The sequence below is a fragment of the Ranitomeya imitator genome, chromosome 7, assembly GCF_032444005.1.
Source record: "Ranitomeya imitator isolate aRanImi1 chromosome 7, aRanImi1.pri, whole genome shotgun sequence".
NCBI lineage: Eukaryota > Metazoa > Chordata > Amphibia > Anura > Dendrobatidae > Ranitomeya > Ranitomeya imitator.
In genome coordinates this window covers 105,226,905-105,246,029 of record NC_091288.1, presented here as the reverse complement: position 1 = coordinate 105,246,029, position 19,125 = coordinate 105,226,905, and the positions used below count along the sequence as shown (strand labels likewise).

The window sequence follows — 19,125 nt, the reverse complement described above, 5'->3', positions numbered from 1 at the left end:
GACAGAGATGGGGCAGAGTGCTGGGAAGAGATGGGGCAGAGTGCTGGGAAGAGATGGGGCAGAGTGCTGGGCAGAGTGCTGGGCAGAGATGGGACAGAGATGGGGCAGAGTGCTGGACAGAGATGGGGCAGAGTGCTGGACAGAGATGGGGCAGAGTGCTGGGAAGAGATGGGGCAGAGTGCTGGGAAGAGATGGGGCAGAGTGCTGGGCAGAGTGCTGGACAGAGATGGGGCAGAGTGCTGGACAGAGATGGGGCAGAGTGCTGGACAGAGATGGGGCACAGTGCTGGGCAGAGTGCTGGACAGAGATGGGGCAGAGTGCTGGACAGAGATGGGGCAGAGTGCTGGACAGAGATGGGGCAGAGTGCTGGGAAGAGATGGGGCAGAGTGCTGGGCAGAGTGCTGGACAGAGATGGGGCAGAGTGCTGGACAGAGATGGGGCAGAGTGCTGGGAAGAGATGGGGCAGATTGCTGGGCAGAGTGCTGGACAGAGATGGGGCAGAGTGCTGGACAGAGATGCGGCAGAGTGCTGGACAGAGATGGGGCAGAGTGCTGGACAGAGATGGGGCAGAGTGCTGGACAGAGATGGGGCAGAGTGCTGGACAGAGATGGGGCAGAGTGCTGGGCAGAGATGGGGCAGAGTGCTGGGCAGAGTGCTGGACAGAGATGGGGCAGAGTGCTGGACAGAGATGGGGCAGAGTGCTGGACAGAGATGGGGCACAGTGCTGGGCAGAGTGCTGGACAGAGATGGGGCAGAGTGCTGGACAGAGATGGGGCAGAGTGCTGGACAGAGATGGGGCAGAGTGCTGGGAAGAGATGGGGCAGATTGCTGGGCAGAGTGCTGGACAGAGGTGGGGCAGAGTGCTGGACAGAGATGGGGCAGAGTGCTGGACAGAGATGGGGCAGAGTGCTGGACAGAGATGGGGCAGAGTGCTGGACAGAGATGGGGCAGAGTGCTGGACAGAGATGGGGCAGAGTGCTGGACAGAGATGGGGCAGAGTGCTGGACAGAGATGGGGCAGAGTGCTGGACAGAGATGGGGCAGAGTGCTGGACAGAAATGGGGCAGGATTGGAAACAGATGGGGCAGACTCAGTGCTGGACACAGATGGGGCAGAGTGCTGGACACAGATGGGGCAGAGTGCTGGACACAGATGGGGCAGATATGCTGGACACAGATGGGGCAGAGTGCTGGACACAGATGGGGCAGAGTGCTGGACACAGATGGGGCAGAGTGCTGGACACAGATGGGGCAGAGTGCTGGACACAGATGGGGCAGGATTGGACACAGTGGGGCAGAGTGCTGGACACAGATGGGGCAGGATTGGACACAGATGGGGCAGAGTGCTGGACACAGATGGGGCAGAGTGCTGGACACAGATGGGGCAGAGTGCTGGACACAGATGGGGCAGGATTGGACACAGATGGGGCAGAGTGCTGGACACAGATGGGGCAGAGTGCTGGACACAGATGGGGCAGAGTGCTGGACACAGATGGGGCAGATATGCTGGACACAGATGGGGCAGAGTGCTGGACACAGAGGGGGCACAGTGCTGGACACAGATGGGGCAGGATTGGACACAGATGGGGCAGAGTGCTGGACACAGATGGGGCAGGATTGGACACAGATGGGGCAGAGTGCTGGACACAGATGGGGCAGGATTGGACACAGATGGGGCAGAGTGCTGGACACAGATGGGGCAGGATTGGACACAGATGGGGCAGGATTGGACACAGATGGGGCAGAGTGCTGGACACAGATGGGGCAGAGTGCTGGACACAGATGGGGCAGAGTGCTGGACACAGATGGGGCAGATATGCTGGACACAGATGGGGCAGGATTGGACACAGATGGGGCAGAGTGCTGGACACAGATGGGGCAGGATTGGACACAGATGGGGCAGAGTGCTGGACACAGATGGGGCAGGATTGGACACAGATGGGGCAGGATTGGACACAGATGGGGCAGAGTGCTGGACACAGATGGGGCAGAGTGCTGGACACAGATGGGGCAGGATTGGAAACAGATGGGGCAGAGTGCTGGACACAGATGGGGCAGAGTGCTGGACACATATGGGGCAGGATTGGAAACAGATGGGGCAGAATGGAGACAGATGGGGCAGGATTGGAGACAGATGGGGCAGTATGGATACGATGGAGACAGATGGGGCAGGATGGGGAGATCATATGGGGCAGAATGGATACTCATGAGGGCAGGATGGGAGAACATATGGCTGGAGCCTGCAATGAGACACATGGGGGCTAGGATGGCGAATATTACCATAGGGGCTAATTAAGGGATATTATTATTGCAGTGATGTATTTATTTTATTTTTTGAGTATACTGTTTTAAATGGGGGGAGGTCCTGTTACTGTGCAGAGTGATACTATGTCACCTTCTTTATGTGGTGTAATGTAGAGGGTGTGAAAATTAAGTAATATGTTCTGCAAGTGGAACTCGAGATAACTGTGTAATTTCCTGCAGAGACGAGTCCTGGCTGGAAGAAATGATGGCGGTCTGTGCTGGATGAAAGATGAAGGACTTCACCTAGAGATGTCACTGGTGAGTCAGTGTTAACTATACACTGACACTATACACTGTATACTATATACAGAGCTCCTGTGTATAATGTCACCGGTGATCACTGTATTACCTGTACACAGACACTGCTTACTAATTACAGATCTCCTGTGTATAATGGCACTGATGGTGATAGTATTGTGTTTTTTTTTTTTTTATTACTGATCAGTATTGTAGTATTCAGTCACTATGTGGTGGTAATATGTGGTCTGGTCATGGTGTTGTGGTATTTGTTCCTTGTGTTTGATATTATTCGGTCACTGTGGTGGTAATATGTCATCTGGTCATAGTGCGGTGGTATTTGTTCCTTGTATGTAGTATCATAGGTCATTTTAAAAATTGAAAAATAAATAAAAATATACCTAAATTATATTGCATATTTTAACAAATATTTAGTAGGTTACAGTACAGTAGGGCCCGGCCAAAAGTGTCAACCGTGTTCTGGTGGCGGCTTAAAAAATCTTTTGGCCAAAACAAAAGCTGCCGGCTATATGTGTGATCTGGTGATGGGAACTGTTAATGTGTGATTGGTGAGAAGTGGAGATTTTCCAAGAGAGAGCGGTGAGACTGTGGACAGTTCGAGGGGTGGAGCCTGGAGGCGGGGCAGGGGTGGAGCCTGGGCGGAGTCTCAAGGGGGCCCCGAAAATTTTGCCAGTATGGGGCCCTGAAATTTCTAGTGGCAGCCCTGCTCCCGGAGTTCAATAATGGGGTGTCGCCAAAAACGCCGATGCCGTGTCCTCTATTTCTTTGTTGTTCCCAAGCAAACGCACAGGCAAGAAACAGCGTGATGCTTAAATTCAGGTTGAAATAAAAGCTCTCCATGTGAAGATCCATCATGACACAGGATACAGGAGCAAACTGTGTGCAGGCGCCGAGAAAGGTCAGAGAGGCCCGGCGCCTGCGCGCTGCAGTACTTTGCTCTGCCCTCAACAGGGCAGAGAATGTACGCCTGCGCCGGAGCCGCAGCGTGAACAGAAGAAGAGGACGTCATCTGATGAAGATGGGAGGCCCCGGACCGGACCAACCTTGGGACCTCCCCTGGGCGAGTATAATCTAGCCTCTTTTCCTCATCTTTTAGGATACATCGGGGGCTTATCTACAGCATTGCAGAATACTGTAGATAAGCCCCTGATGGCGGTGGGCTTACCTCACCTGTGATCTTGGGGGTGACAGGTTCCCTTTAAAGGGGTTCTCCAGTGAAAACAGATGATCCTCTATCCATGAACTAGGGGATATCTTGCATATCGGTGGTGGTCGGCGGGTCGGATCCGCGCCATTCAGTGTCGGACTGGGGTAACAAGGGCCCACCAGTAACACTGACTTTGGGGGGGCCACTGTTAACCTTTTTTCTGTTCAGAGTGAATCAAGTGAATTATGCCAAGTACTGCCCATACAATGGGGAGGGGGTGCGGGTCCTAGTGCTGCCTGTGGCCCAGCTAACAGCAGAGGGTCCTGGCACCTGTCGGTCCCACCTCACTGAGCTGCAGCCCCCATGTGAGGAGCGCACGGGCCACGTCACGTGTGGAGGTCACAGCAGCGCTCGTGTCTGCGCCCGTCATCACTCAGGACAGCAGCAGCCGGGCACAGCTCCGGGGCGGGGCCTCCATACACAGCGGGAGGGACTAGCTACGCTATCGGCCAATCGGTAGTGGAGGGCGGGGTCTTGTTGACAAATGGGTGTGTCCGGCGGAGATGTCTTCTGAGCACAGGTAGACTGATGAGGAGGAGAGAAGTGCGGGCGGAGCGGGCGGCGGTGCGTGCTGTCCCCGGGGAGCTGCGCTCACTGGAGCATCTGCTGCATGGACTAGTATCGCACCTGAGCCACAAGTGTCTGCGGCGATGGGGCAGCGGCACCGGGACCACTCCGGGAACTTCTCCGCAACTGCTCCAAAGTGCCAGAGCGACCGGCGGCGGGACGGGACCAGCTGACTGGTGTCCGAGCTCTCATCACTAGCGCGGGGCTGGGAGTACAGTGACGGCCGGGAGCAGCCGAGTACAGTGCCGGTCCGGGGGCAGCACCGAGTACAGTGCCGGTCCGGGAGCAGCCGAGTACAGTGCCGGTCCGGGGGCAGCACCGAGTACAGTGCCGGTCCGGGAGCAGCCGAGTACAGTGCCGGTCCGGGGGCAGCACCGAGTACAGTGCCGGCCGGGAGCAGCACCGAGTACAGTGCCGGTCCGGGGGCAGCACCGAGTACAGTGCCGGTCCGGGAGCAGCCGAGTACAGTGCCGGTCCGGGGGCAGCACCGAGTACAGTGCCGGTCCGGGAGCAGCCGAGTACAGTGCCGGTCCGGGGGCAGCACCGAGTACAGTGCCGGTCCGGGAGCAGCCGAGTACAGTGCCGGTCCGGGGGCAGCACCGAGTACAGTGCCGGTCCGGGAGCAGCCGAGTACAGTGCCGGTCCGGGGGCAGCACCGAGTACAGTGACGGCCGGGAGCAGCCGAGTACAGTGCCGGCCGGGAGCAGCACCGAATACAGTGCCGGCCGGGCGCTCACTCCCTGTGCTGACAGCTCCGCGGGTCCCTGTCTCCTGCGCTCTACATGGCGGTAGGTCTTATTATTGAATGTCTTCCCATAGAAAGGAAAGAATGAGCGCGTCCGTCCGACGATGTGTGGAAACTAATGCAAAGTTCTCTTCCCATCCCGGTGCCTGTAGCTCAGTGCTGATACCGCAGATGATGGTCCCCGGGGTGGCCCCGCGGCAGCAGCCCGTGCACTGGCCGCCCCTCCATAGAGTCCCATCATAGTCCCCAGTGTGAGGACCATTGGCCGGAATGGCGGAGCTCCGGCCTCACTGCAGCCTCCAGCATCAGGGATAGATCACTGCACTGCTCCGTGCACCAAACACTTCTCTGTTAGTTCTTGGTGTTTAGTTTTCCATCTATTAGATATCACACAATTAGTTAGTGCTTGGTCACTGTCTTGTCGTTGTATATCAACTCCCAAAACATGTTAGTATTGTCTGTATAATATGTATGTTTATATGTATATATGTGTGTGTATATGTATGTGTGTAATTATATGTATGTGTGTGTAATTATATGTATGTGTGTGTAATTATATGTATGTGTATATGTATGTGTGTAATTATATGTATGTGTATATGTATGTGTGTAATTATATGTATGTGTGTGTAATTATATGTATGTGTGTGTAATTATATGTATGTGTATATGTATGTGTGTAATTATATGTATGTGTGTGTAATTATATGTATGTGTGTGTAATTATATGTATGTGTGTGTAAATATATGTATGTGTGTAATTATATGTATGTGTGTGTAATTATATGTATGTGTATATGTATGTGTGTAATTATATGTATGTGTGTGTGTAATTATATGTATGTGTGTGTAAATATATGTATGTGTGTAATTATATGTATGTGTGTAATTATGTATGTGTGTGTAATTATATGTATGTGTATATGTATGTGTGTAATTATATGTATGTGTGTGTAAATGTATGTGTGTAAATGTATGTGTATGTGTGTAAATCTGTGTAGATATATATATATATAATCATTGTTGTTATCATTAATATTAATAACCTTTTTCTCTTCTTCAGTGACCCCTCTTCTAACAAAATGTAAAGTTTTGGAGCTGACCTTGCGCCCTGAAGACTCCTTGACTATCGCCCCTGAATATGTTTTCTAATTCTTCACGCTTTGTTAAAGGGAATTAAACAGGATTAGCATTAGCCTTGAGAGACATGGCGGGACTGATTCCTGGAGGGCTTGTGGTGGGTCTTCTGTTCTTCCTGCAAGTCCCTGTGCCCGCGTCTGCAGCATCCAAAGCGATTGTCTGCCAAGAGATAACTGTCCCCATGTGCAAGGGCATTGGATATAATTACACCTACATGCCTAACCAGTTTAACCATGACACTCAGGACGAAGCCGGCCTGGAAGTGCACCAGTTCTGGCCTTTGGTGGAAATTCAATGCTCGCTGGATCTGAAGTTTTTCCTGTGCAGCATGTACACTCCCATTTGCTTGGCTGACTACAAGAAGCCTCTTCCACCCTGCAGGTCTGTATGCGAGCGAGCCAAAGCCGGATGTTCTCCGCTCATGAGACAATATGGATTTGGTTGGCCAGAGAGAATGAATTGTGACAAACTCCCCCAAAATGGGGACCCAGAAAACCTCTGCATGGATTATAACAGGACTGAGACCACCACACTGCCACCATTATTTGCAAAACCAACTCATCCCCCCAGAGGCTCAAAACACTTGACTTCTCTCCAGAAGCAGCAGAATAGAGACTGTGAGGGGGTATGCAAATGCCGGGAGCCTTTCATCTCCATAACAAAAGAGTCCCATCCCCTGTATAACAGAATTAAGACTGGCCAGGTGCCCAACTGTGCCATGCCATGCTTCCAGCCCTACTTCACGCAGGACGAGAAGACATTTGCCACGTATTGGTTAGGGTTGTGGTCCATCCTGTGTTTCATCTCTACCTTTACCACTGTGGCCACCTTCCTGATTGACATGGAGAGGTTTCGGTACCCAGAACGGCCGATCATCTTCTTATCCACTTGTTATCTCTTTGTATCTATTGGCTACATCGTCAGACTTATAGTAGGCCATGAAAATGTTGCCTGCAACAGGGATCACATTCATTATGAGACCACAGGACCTGCCCTCTGCACTGTGGTCTTTCTTCTCATCTACTTCTTTGGGATGGCCAGTTCCATCTGGTGGGTGATCCTGTCCTTCACGTGGTTTCTGGCCGCTGGTATGAAGTGGGGTAATGAGGCCATTGCCAGCTTCTCTCAGTATTTCCATATGGCTGCATGGCTCATCCCAAGCGTCAAATCCATAGCCGTCCTTGCGTTAAGTTCAGTGGACGGTGACCCTGTGGCCGGAATCTGCTACGTGGGAAATCAGAACCTGGAGAATCTCCGGGGCTTTGTGCTGGCCCCACTTGTAGTCTACCTGTTCACAGGGACCATGTTTCTATTAGCTGGCTTTGTTTCACTCTTCAGAATTAGGAGTGTCATAAAACAGGGTGGCACCAAAACAGACAAACTGGAAAAACTGATGATCCGGATAGGTATATTCACCGTGCTGTACACTGTTCCTGCCACCATAGTGGTCGCTTGTTATATTTATGAACAGCACTACAGGGAATTTTGGGAAAAATCCCACAACTGCTCTTGTTCTGCGGACAAAAAGAGATCCAGGCCGGAGTATGCGGTTTTCATGTTGAAGTATTTTATGTGCCTGGTGGTTGGTATAACCTCCGGTGTGTGGATTTGGTCTGGAAAAACGTTTGATTCGTGGAGGAAATTAACAAGTAGATGTTGCAGAAGCAGCAAATCTATCAATGTCTTAGCCTACAGCGAGGCCAGCAGAGCACTAACCACCAGGACTGGTCTGCCAAGTTCAGCTTTATACCACAAGCAAGTGCCAATGTCTCATGTCTGAGCGGTGCCCTCTGCTCTGCAGAACGGCCTGAATGGCATTTCTTAAGCTTCGGGCCCTAATGGGGGTTGTGTTTTACTATTTCCTGCCCTGACAATCTTTACATTGGGTCACTTTTATTCTTGGTTGCATTCAGAATGTTTCTGTAGAAGACATTTCAGGGATCATGGAGTGGTCCTTCCGATAATAAGCAATTGTCCACATACATCATTCAGAAACACTATTTTATTCAAGCGTGCCTCCTCTTGGGTGAGTGAGGGGATAAATAGAAAAAAATGTTTATTTTTTTCCTCTAATAATGTGATTAGGATCCTTAAAAGAAAAGGTAAAACTTATGTAAAAAAAAAGGGAAAATATGAAAAGGCTTACATTACTGAGAAAACCCCCCGGAAATAAAAGATAATCTTTATTTATATTAATTAAAAGAGCAAAATGCAAAAATTGATCCCCAATCAGAGTAATTCATCCACTGCTACTGATGAGGTGGCCCCCAACATCCTTTACTATATCTAAAAATGAGAAAATTAAACTATTTGCTAAGTTTCTACCTTTCTGCTGTAAGCTAATCCTACATCCATCCCAAGAAGGGACGCAGCCATGTAGAACAAAAGAATAATTTGGACATAATATGGAATGAACTACTGTATTCCTTAGGCATTGCTGTGACATAGGTGTTTGTTGTCCCATACAAGACCTTATATAGCCAGCAGCAACAACGCCCCTTGCAGGCATGAGTGGGCATTACCTTCTGAATCGACCATAGAGCCCCCATAGACTGCAGATAACGCCATGTACAGCGGTAGCTCCACAGATATATGGGAGGTTTTTTTTAACTGTCCAGCATTTTAGATCGAATGTTGTAGGTCTATAATTATTGTTATTACTGATTCTCTTGGGAATCCATTTTGTACCTTTTTATTATCCAGGATCACCCAGTTTACAAACTAGAAATTATTGCCACAATGTCCCCGTAATATTGAAATCTCCTTGTGTCGCACTTAATCGAAGTAATAACAAAATCTGAAGAGTTAAGCTGAATTGTGTGTTTAGACCTGGAAAAAGAGTACATCCGTGCTGTGCGGTACATTGTGACGATCGGCCCTGTCACTTTTGTGATCTGTAAAGCTGGTCACAGTGTCCTGTTCCAGTATTTGTTTTACCATTCATTGTGTACGCGGCCGTCCCACCTTCTGCTTTAGGTATACACACAAAACTTGTTCTCATGAATTCCACATATTCACAATCGCTTTGTGTTGTGCGGCTGTAAAACCAACAACATGTGCATGGAGTGTGAGGATGGCAGCGCAGAATAAACCCGTCCTGGTCTTGTCTGGGAGATGACGCTGCCGCTGTTACTCATTCTTCATGTACCTGCGGCTCCAGTCTGGGGGATCACCTCTCTGCCTTTATGAAAGACTTGAGAGATTTGGAGGAATGTTAATTTTCTTATATTCGCTGTTTTGCTGTCACTTCGGATCTCGGGTTTATATTTGATCCCACAAAGTTTTCTCTCTGTGTTTGCTCCCATACACTGCCCATAAAATAGGAAAGCAAGAAACCACAAATGATGAGCTTGGACATGAGAAGTCTTCTAATAAGATACAAGAAGGCCCCCCAGTTCCTGGATAGATGGCTAATGAATGGCTGGCGGTCCTGCTGGCACATGATTGCCCGGGGATAAGCGGCGCAGCCTCTTCAGGGCTTTTCTGTTTGACAATGGCAAACAACAGGGCCCGTTGTGAAAGCTCTACAGCATTTTTGTTTGATTTGTCATGCAGTTTATCAAAGCATGAACCAAAAATGAGTTAATGACGTGAACTAACAGGAAGGGGCTTTAAAATCCAGGTAACGTTAATTATAATGCCTATATGAAAACAATTCAGACATATTGAACTATTCCAGCAGCGTTTTGTTTTGCCCTTGTAACTGTTACTCATCTACTTCATTTATTGTCTCAGCCTTTTATGACCGGCTGTATGTGAAGAGTTCTGCCCCATTGCTTTTTATTGAATTAGTAATTACCACTCGGGCACTTGTCATTTACACAAGAATTGACCATATAGTGCAAAGCTCAGAGGCCAAGTAATTTTTTTTGTAATAGCCTTATTATATTGTATGGCTTCACAATATCACTGCTTCATATCCAGCTCTGCTGAAAGGGTAGAAGCTATTAGACCAGACATGAAGTGTCTCGGCCATCTGTAACACTGATGAATTGCCACCTACACCCTCAGCGTGTTCTGCATCTATGTCTGTCTGTTTGGGATAGACATACATGCTGCCTGTTTTCCCACAATGTGTTTTTCCTGAGTTTTTTTTTTTTTAAATTGCATAGTCAAAAAAAAAAAGTAAGTAACCTATTTTACTGAATGGGTGCCGAAAATCTGCAACATCAAAAACTCACCCAAAGCTCATGGTGGGCACGTAGCCTTAATAGTGGGTTACTTGGACAATAGGAAAAACCTGGCCCATGACCTAAATGTCAGATTCATTTTAGTAACGGGCAGAGATTATCCAAAATAGTTGTACAATTATCTGCATGCAGGTATTATTGCCCGACATGGTGGAAATTGGTTAAAAAAGGCTTGTCACATAAATACATTGTGTCCAATTACCCACCTTTAACCACAATTTCTCACCTCGCGACCTTAGTTACCCATCCTGTCATGATTATTTAATGACGACCGGTCACCAGGACACAAGTGGCCACTTTTTACTCTCATTTTATTCCCGCTGCTCCCCTTAGTGTTCAGGATTTTCTTAAAGCCATCACAAGGGTCCAGAGATATGAGCCTTTTTATTTAGGGTTAATTTGTATGATCTTTTCCAAAGGGGCGTTGCTCTCGGCATTCTCCGGGGGCATTTACTTCTGGGGGCTCTGCATTATTGCCTTATGAGCTGTGCCCCCTTGATAACAAAAAATTATAAGAATTTGCAGTAACTACAAAAGCCCATTTCTCTGGAATCGTATGGTGGGCTTAAAAACAAAAAAACAAGTCCCAATACTTGAGGAGAGTGGAATTAAAATAACAGCACAAACTGACCACTTTTGACCTGGTGACAGACCCTCAGTAACCAAAGCCAGAAATGGTTCCTAAACACAGGAGGAATAGAATGCTGATACTTCTGACATTTTTTCCACCTTACGTGGCTGATCTGTCGCACACCATGATGTAATGCAGTATGCCCCTGCTAGTAACTAGATACAGCAAACTGCACGGCACGTCTACAGCCGAGGGCTCGGCATATCTCGCTGTGGTCAACTCTGCCCAGCTAATAGCGGGGACTTAAGTGACTAATTCTATAAAAAGCCTTTTATACGGCCACAGTGCTATCGGCCCATTACGGGATGTTAATGCTCCTGCGCCATTTTCAGGTAAAGCTCACCACTAGAGTGTTCTGTATTTGATGCATTTCTTTGGGTTCGTTCTGCCTTTGTTTCTCAGTTTTCATGTCCTTTTTCTGTGCAAGAAATCTCAGGAGAATCATAAATGTTTCTTTTCCACCAATGTTCCCTAGTAATAATAATTAATAAAATTAAACGCAAGTGGCAATGCTGACCACCGCATGATGTGAGCGGGGCTTCCTAGAGGCCTCCGTTGTGCAAGCCTCGGCTCTGATGTGGTCATTACCGTTTCTGTGCGTACCATGTATATGTTCTGGGATTTACTCTACGTGATCACGGCTTATATATCATCTTGTGAGCGAACTTCTATCATGTGTAATGTGTCTTGGCTTTTAATAGACTCAATTGGACATCACATGGACCAGGGTTAGGTATCCTGCTGGCGAGATATAGAAAGTTACAGATTTGATGACAATGGATCAAACGGACTAATATTATAGGGTTCTGTCTGATGGACAAGTGCCTTATAAAATCTTGGAGTTTTATATATTGTAGTATATTTTCACATTGAAAGAAAGCTACAATCCCTGCTAAATATCAAGAAGATAATATCTGGTGCCGGTATATTACTGGTAGAATCAGATTTGTGTTCTTATCTCCCACCAAAGCCAGCTCATACCCAAGCACTTATTAATGTTGATACCCGAGACTGCATTAAAATCATTTTAAAGAACGCCATCATCTTCCTCAGTCACTAAAGGGAACAGACAGCACGGACACACTTTGTACATTTGTGTCCCCTTGTTTCATTTATACAAAATTCGATGTATTATATTTTGTGTATAGTTTGAAATTTATTCTAAGGAATTGTATTAAAGACTAGTTATTTATGACGGGAAGCAGAGAATTGTCTATTTTTGTTTGTTCCACTGTTCATAATAAATGTAGAAAAAATAAACTTAATTATTTCAGTCTGTGGTGTCTCTTGATTTTATAGCTGCTACAATTTGTACAAGACAATATTTCGAGTTGGAGGCATTAAGTGTTAAAAATTGTAGACTATAAGGCCATGCTTCCACGTTCCGAATTACATCAGGATTTGCTGTGGATTGGACGCTGCGTACAGCAGCAGCTTCCAGATGATACAGCATAGTGGAGGGGATTTTATGAAATTCCGTCTCCACTATGTGTGCACGGCCACATCCGGCGGCCCTGCGTAACTAGACATGTGGCGCGTCTTTATAGACCACAGCATGTCTTATTTATCTTGCGGAGACGCGCCGTCTCCACGAGATAAATAACAGTCTATGTATACGATGTGGTGATTCCGCATGTGCTCAATGAACACATCTGGAATCACTACGCGTACAACGGGGGCGGCGCTTTGGGCGGAGCGGGGTATCCGCTGTGTCCAAAGTGCAGAGGTTCCGGAACATGGAAACATAGCCTAATGGTATCCCTATACAAATGATCCAAGCAGATATTTAATCAGAAATCGACAGTTGCCCTTACAAGACCATGTCAGCGAGGAATCGGGAGGAAGTACTGATCCACTGATGACAAGGTTGGCAGTTCCCTTATAGTATTCGCAGATGTTATGGCCAAGATGAAAGTAACCTTTAAGGATAGATATTTTTGTGGGATCTCATCCAGAGGTTCAGAGGAAAAGCATAAATGTTTTGGAATGAAATTTCAATACTACAGATCAGAGGATGGTCCTCCTTTTAGCCGATGGATTAATACTTCTGAGGACTGAGGCTGAACATTTTTGGGACATTTTTTATACTTAAAGAAACCTGTCACCCGTTTTTTCACGTATGAACAAATACCACTACCTTCATCAGTGCCTGTGCTGCATTCAACAAAGTTGTATGTTATCTCCTGACTCCCCATGTATAACCCCCCAAATACCTATTGAATTGCTCACATGCTATATATAAATCTGGACAGTCCGGTCCAATGGAAGTCATTGCTGCTGCGTCTGTCCCTTCTCTCATCTCCGTACTCCGGCTTTGATTGATGTTGATGATGCGTACTGCGTCATCCACATAGCCAAACAAAATCTGGCACCGGTGCAGGTGCACTTTGCTTTGCTGTACTGCGGGCAAAGCGTAAAACAACTCGCATGCGTCATCCACATGAATTGGAGCCGGAGGACTGCAATTACCAGCGGAGAGGAGGGACATAAGCTGCAGCAATGATGCCCATCAGACTGGAGCGTCCGGATTTGAATACAGTAGGGGAGGTATTTGTTCATATACAAAAACTGGTGACAGGTTCACTTTAAATGCATGTATTTTGGTGTCCATGTCGTCTAAGTTTCAATTCATCATAGATCTGAGGATGGTCTTGTTCTAGCAGTTTCAGGAATCTTTACACCAATTTGTACCAATAAAGAGGATGTCCACCACTTTATGATTGACCTAGGATAGTTCATCAATATCTGAACAGTCGGGGTCTGACAGTCTGTACCCACACCAATTAGCTGTTCTCAGTATCTGCGGCGGCTTTCGGACAGAGGTACTCCATTGTGGAGCTGCTCAGCCTTTTGATAGTGACAGCGGCTGAGCACTTGCACATCCGCCTCCTATTCAAATCAATACGTAGCAGATGTATAGTACCCAGCCGTGGCCACTGTTAGAAGATGGCCAGCTCCGCAAGTGAACATTTCCAACTGGCCTTCACACGGAAAAGAGAACAGTCGACCGGCAGAGGTTCCGCGTGTCAGACACAGACCGATCAGACATTGATGATCTATCCTAAGGGTATGTTATCAATGATAAACCTTTTTAAAGTTGATGCACTCGGGCCTTTTTCTAATGCTTCCTATGATATTGTTACTCTGTGGGTTGACATTGGAGAGGAATATCTATCTCAATAGATCCAATTAATCCTGTTGTAAAGTCTTTTTGGTGGGTTTAGATCTGCAATGTGAGAAGAACTTCATTACTTCATCAGAGAACAATTTACATCAGGATTTCTCAAGCATTTGCCAATGGGGTCCCACCAGATAGACCCATGTAATCCCCCTGACAAGTATCCACTGACAAGGGATTGCTCCTCGATGAAGGAAAAGGAATGTTTCCATCTTTTCTCTTCTTTGTCATGAGATAGATCTCTGGCATTTACCACATTTGGCTGATCTGCATTAGATGTCTAATTCTCCCGTACTGCAGGATCCTGACTCAGTTGTTCAGCAATAATTTTCAAAGAGCCTGGTATATGCACAGCAGAAAAATGAGGAAGGTTTCACTCTGTCCATCTTATGATTCTTCCCACTTCCAATCTTACATGGAGTGTTTTGCTGCGGGTCTGTAGTGGTAAAGTGAAAGAGAACGTATTGTATGGTTCTAGATGGAACTCCCTGAGTGATAGACTATATACGGTACTCTCCCTAGGGGTGCTCTCGACTCGAGATGAATCTGTAGACAACAATACCCATTGGCTAGCTATAAGGACTCTCATCTTTGAGATGTCTCCAACATCTGAGGGATTGATGATTTTGAAATTGCAAGGTGCATCTCTTCTAGGTTGCAAGTTCATTGGCTCAGGATCTATCTTGGTATGGATTACACATGGCCTAATATTCAAGTGACTGCATCTGCAGCTTGTGACATAAGGTCTAAGACCTACTGTGGCCACAGGTCTTTACCATAGACCAAGAATATCCAACATCTTTTTTCCTGAAGAATCAGATGGTGAATCTGAGTTCTATAATTTACCATCAATTGCCTGGAGGTTTGTGCTCGAATTATAGGAGAACAGAACCTCTACTAGGACCTTCATTTCTAAAGTTGTAGAATGGAAACTGGCTAGATCACCTAATGTGAATAAGAAGCATGGAGAACTATTCATAGAGAATGAGAATAAAAGTCATGTGTTGGATCTCTCACCTGTGGAATTATATACATCTGTTATAAGTAATGCAACCTTACCATATCCACTGTCTTCAGTGGAGTTTAACCAGTTTTTTTTACCACCTCCTTTAGTATCAGTATTTTTTGTCCACTGTTGTTCCCTCTGTTAGGTGATTAGATATGCTGTGTCTACTGGTCTTCGAACAGCCACCATTAAAGGGAATCTGTCAGCAGGTTTTTGCTAAAACACAATTCAACAATGTGTCACATGTCTGCCTGTGTGCTGTTGTTTACTTACACTGAAAGTTTTATCACCTGGTGCTTACCTTTGTGGTGAAAAGCTAAAAACTCCAATTGTATCTAAACTGAAACTAAGAGATGCATTGTTGGATTCAGGGGTTCTTTGTCTATGTCATGCTGCTCTCAGATGAGGTAACAAAAACCTGCTGACAGATTCCCTTTAACCCCTTCACCACCTTGCGATTTTCCGCTTTTGCACTTTCATTTTTTGCTCCCCTTGTTCCCAGAGACATAACTTTTTTATTTTTCCGTCACTATAGCCATATAAAATCTTGTTTTTTTGCAGGACGATTTGTCATTTTGAATGAAACTATTTATTTTACCATATAGTGTACTGGGAAATGAGAAAAAAATCCTAGTGTGGTGAAAATGCCAAAACATTGCAGTTGCACAATTGTTCTTTTTTTTCTTTGAAAAATTTTTAATAAATGCTAAAACTGAACTGCCTCTATGGTGCTCCAGGCAGGGCCGGCCCGAACATATAGGCGAACTAGGCGGCCGCCTAGGGCACCGACCCAAAAAAAAATTATAAAAAAATCTTTTCAAAAGGCAAAAAGTTTTAGGGATGGAAAGAAAAGTGTACATAAATTTTTTTACCATAAATTTAAAAGAAAAACCGTTGAGCTTCAATTTATGCACGGAAAGGAGGCGCTAAACTACGGACGTGAGTCGTTTGCGTCGTCTGCTGACAGGTGTTTGATCCTGCGCTTTTATTTTGTTCCTAAGTTTCCAAATGTTGGCAAAGCAAACAACCAGAAATGCACACTTAGCACACACTACACTAAGGGGGCGCCCGAGAAAAAAAAAATACGTATACTTAACCCTCCGTCAGGAACAATGGATCTGACAGGCGCAGCTCTTCTACTTTCATTTCTCCCTTCTCACCAGGAAAGCCCCTCCCTCTAGATAGTCTCCCAAGTTTTCATCTATTGCCAAGAATAGTAGGGGCGCAACAAAATAGTTTCGCCTAGGGCGCCGTAATCTCTCGGGCCGGCCCTGGCTCCAGGTCATTATGAGTGAGAAGATACCAAACATGTATAGGTGGTTCTTTTTTATTTAAGTGGTGAAAAAAATAAAAAATGTTTATGAGAAAAAAAAAAGGTGCAATTTTTCAAGACCCGTGGAGTCTTCATTTTCCAGGGTCTGGGTCTGGGTGAGGGCTCATTTTTGTCATCATGAGCTGATGTTTTTATTGATACCATTTTGGGGTAGACACGATCTTTTGATCGTCTGTTATTGCATTTTAGGCCGGCGTCACACTTGCGTATCGCATCCGATGCGAGATCATCGGATGCGATATGCTAATGACACTCGGCTCCTGCTCGCAGCAGAGCAGGAGCCGAGTGTCATGCGTCTGTGCTCCGATTCTCTCGCACAGGGAGGATCGGAGCACAGCTGCGGAGGAGGCGGAGAAATGTATTTCTCCATCTCCTCCATTGCTGGGATCCGCTTATAACGCACAGCACTCGGATGATATCCGAGTGGTGTGCGCTGTCTCACTCGCACCCATAGGCTTATATGGGTGCGAGTGAGCCGAGAGTTTTCCTCGGTCTGAGACAATCGCAGCATGCTGCGATTGTCTCGGACCGAGGAAAACGGCCGACAAAAGGTCGGCTGCTGGGAGCGGCCCCATATGTTAACATTGGTCCGAGTGCAATGCGATTTTTTTATCGCATTGCACTCGGCCGTTTATAACGCCAGTGTGACACCGGCCTTATTGCAATGTTGTGGTGACCAAAAAAAGGTAATTCTGAAATTTTTATTTTTTTCCTCATTATGCCTTTTACCAATTGGATTAATTTAATTTAAATTTTCGTAGATCGGGCGTTTCTGAACACAGCGATACTAAATATGCAAGGTTTTATTGTTTTATTTTGAATAGGGCAAAAGGGGGGTGATTTTAACTTGTTTTTTTTGTTTGTTTGTTTTTTTTAATATTTTTTAAAACATTTTTTAAAAACTTTTTTACTGGCTTCAATAATTCCTTTGGGAGACTTGAAGCTGCGAGTTGTGCTACATACAGCAGGGCTGAAGCCCTGCTATGTGTAGCATATATCATGATCCACAAGCCAGTGTTTAAAGGAGATTCAAATGGACAGGTATGGGGTTCTTCTGCAGACCCATGGCTGTCATGACAACCCATCAACGATCACGTGACAGGGGTGCCATTAGGTGTGTCTTATGCTGCACTTCTGATTTGTCCAAGTTAAATGCTGCTGTTATAGATTGACAGCGGAATTTAACATGTTAACAACTGCGGGTGGATCGTGGATCCACCCACAGCCGTTAGAGGCACATGACAGCTAATCATATCAGCTGTTATGTGCAGGGAAAATGTGGAATCAGCGTCGGAGCGCACCTCAAATGCAGGGAGACGAGCTTGGACGTATCTATATGTCCAAGGTCGCAAAGGAGTTAATAGCATGAAACTGAACAGACTTACATTGTAAGGCCAGGTTCAATGAAAAATGGAGAATTGGTGCACGTGTTTCTATTATACTTTTCCTCTGATTGTTCATCGTATGGTTTTGGCTTACAAATACTGAGGTAAAATACTGACCAAATACTGAACATGTGAACTTTGTCTAAATGTGACCTCTGTGTGATCCGGCTTGTTGGAGTTGAAGTCATGTGACCCAGAAGAGGACTAGAGCGATGTTAGAAACCCAGATAGATGGTGATCATTAATTTTTGGTTTCTATGTTTTATACAACTGCACAATGTTACTGGCATGTACTGTATTAATAAGGTTTAAGGAAAAATATATTTTTCGGGAGTGCCTCTTTCATTTTGTTTGGGCTCTCTTTGATGATGATGTTTTTTGTCCTTCAGTCTTATGTGGTAATCTTTTAACCCCTTTCTGACATCAGATGTACTATCCCGTCGAGGTGACCTGGGCCCGTATGACTATCGACGAGATGGTAAGTCATAGGCGATCAGCCGCGCTCACGGGGGGAGCGCAGCTGATCGTGCTGAGTGTCAGCTGATTATCACAGCTGACACCAGGTACTATGTGCTGGGAGCGGTCACGGACCGCTCCCGACACTTTAACCCCCGGAACACTGCCATCAAACAAGATCGCAGTGTTTCGTTGGCATAGGGAAGCATCGCGCAGGGAGGGGGCTGCCTGCATACTTCCCTGAGACCCTCAGAACAATGCAATGTGATTGCGTTGTTCTAAGAGTCTCCTCCGGTCTCCTCTCTGCAGGCGCCTGGATCCAAGATGGCCGCGAGGTCCTTCCGGGTCCTGCAGGGAGGTGGCTTCTCAGTGCCTGCTCAGAGCAGGCGCTGAGAAGCCTCCTACTCTGCCTGTCATAACGCTGAACTGACACAGTGCTGTGCAAAGTGTCAGATCAGCGATCTGACACTATAAAATGATGTCCCACCCAGGGAAAATGTAAAAAAGTTAAAAAAAAAAATTATATTGTGTAAAAATATATTTTTTAAAATTCCTAAATAAAGAAAAATAAATATTGTTCCAATAAATACATTTCTTTATGGAAATAAAAAAAATAAAAGTACACATATTTAGTATCGCCGTGTCCGTAATGACCCAGCCTATAAAACTGTCCCACTAGTTAACCCCCTCAGTGAACACCGTAAAAAAAAAAGGCAGCAAAAAACAA

General features: G+C 46.3%; 1 protein-coding gene across 1 annotated transcript; it reads left to right on the top strand.

The window, feature by feature from the left end:
* The first annotated feature begins 4,300 nt into the window (after window positions 1-4,300).
* Window positions 4,301-12,314, top strand: FZD5 (frizzled class receptor 5). The gene is made up of 2 exons (XM_069733710.1): window positions 4,301-5,122; window positions 6,143-12,314. Exon 2 carries the CDS (start codon window positions 6,287-6,289, stop codon window positions 7,997-7,999), a length of 1,713 nt encoding a protein of 570 aa, XP_069589811.1. The 5' UTR covers window positions 4,301-5,122; window positions 6,143-6,286; the 3' UTR covers window positions 8,000-12,314.
* Window positions 12,315-19,125: the final 6,811 nt, after the last annotated feature.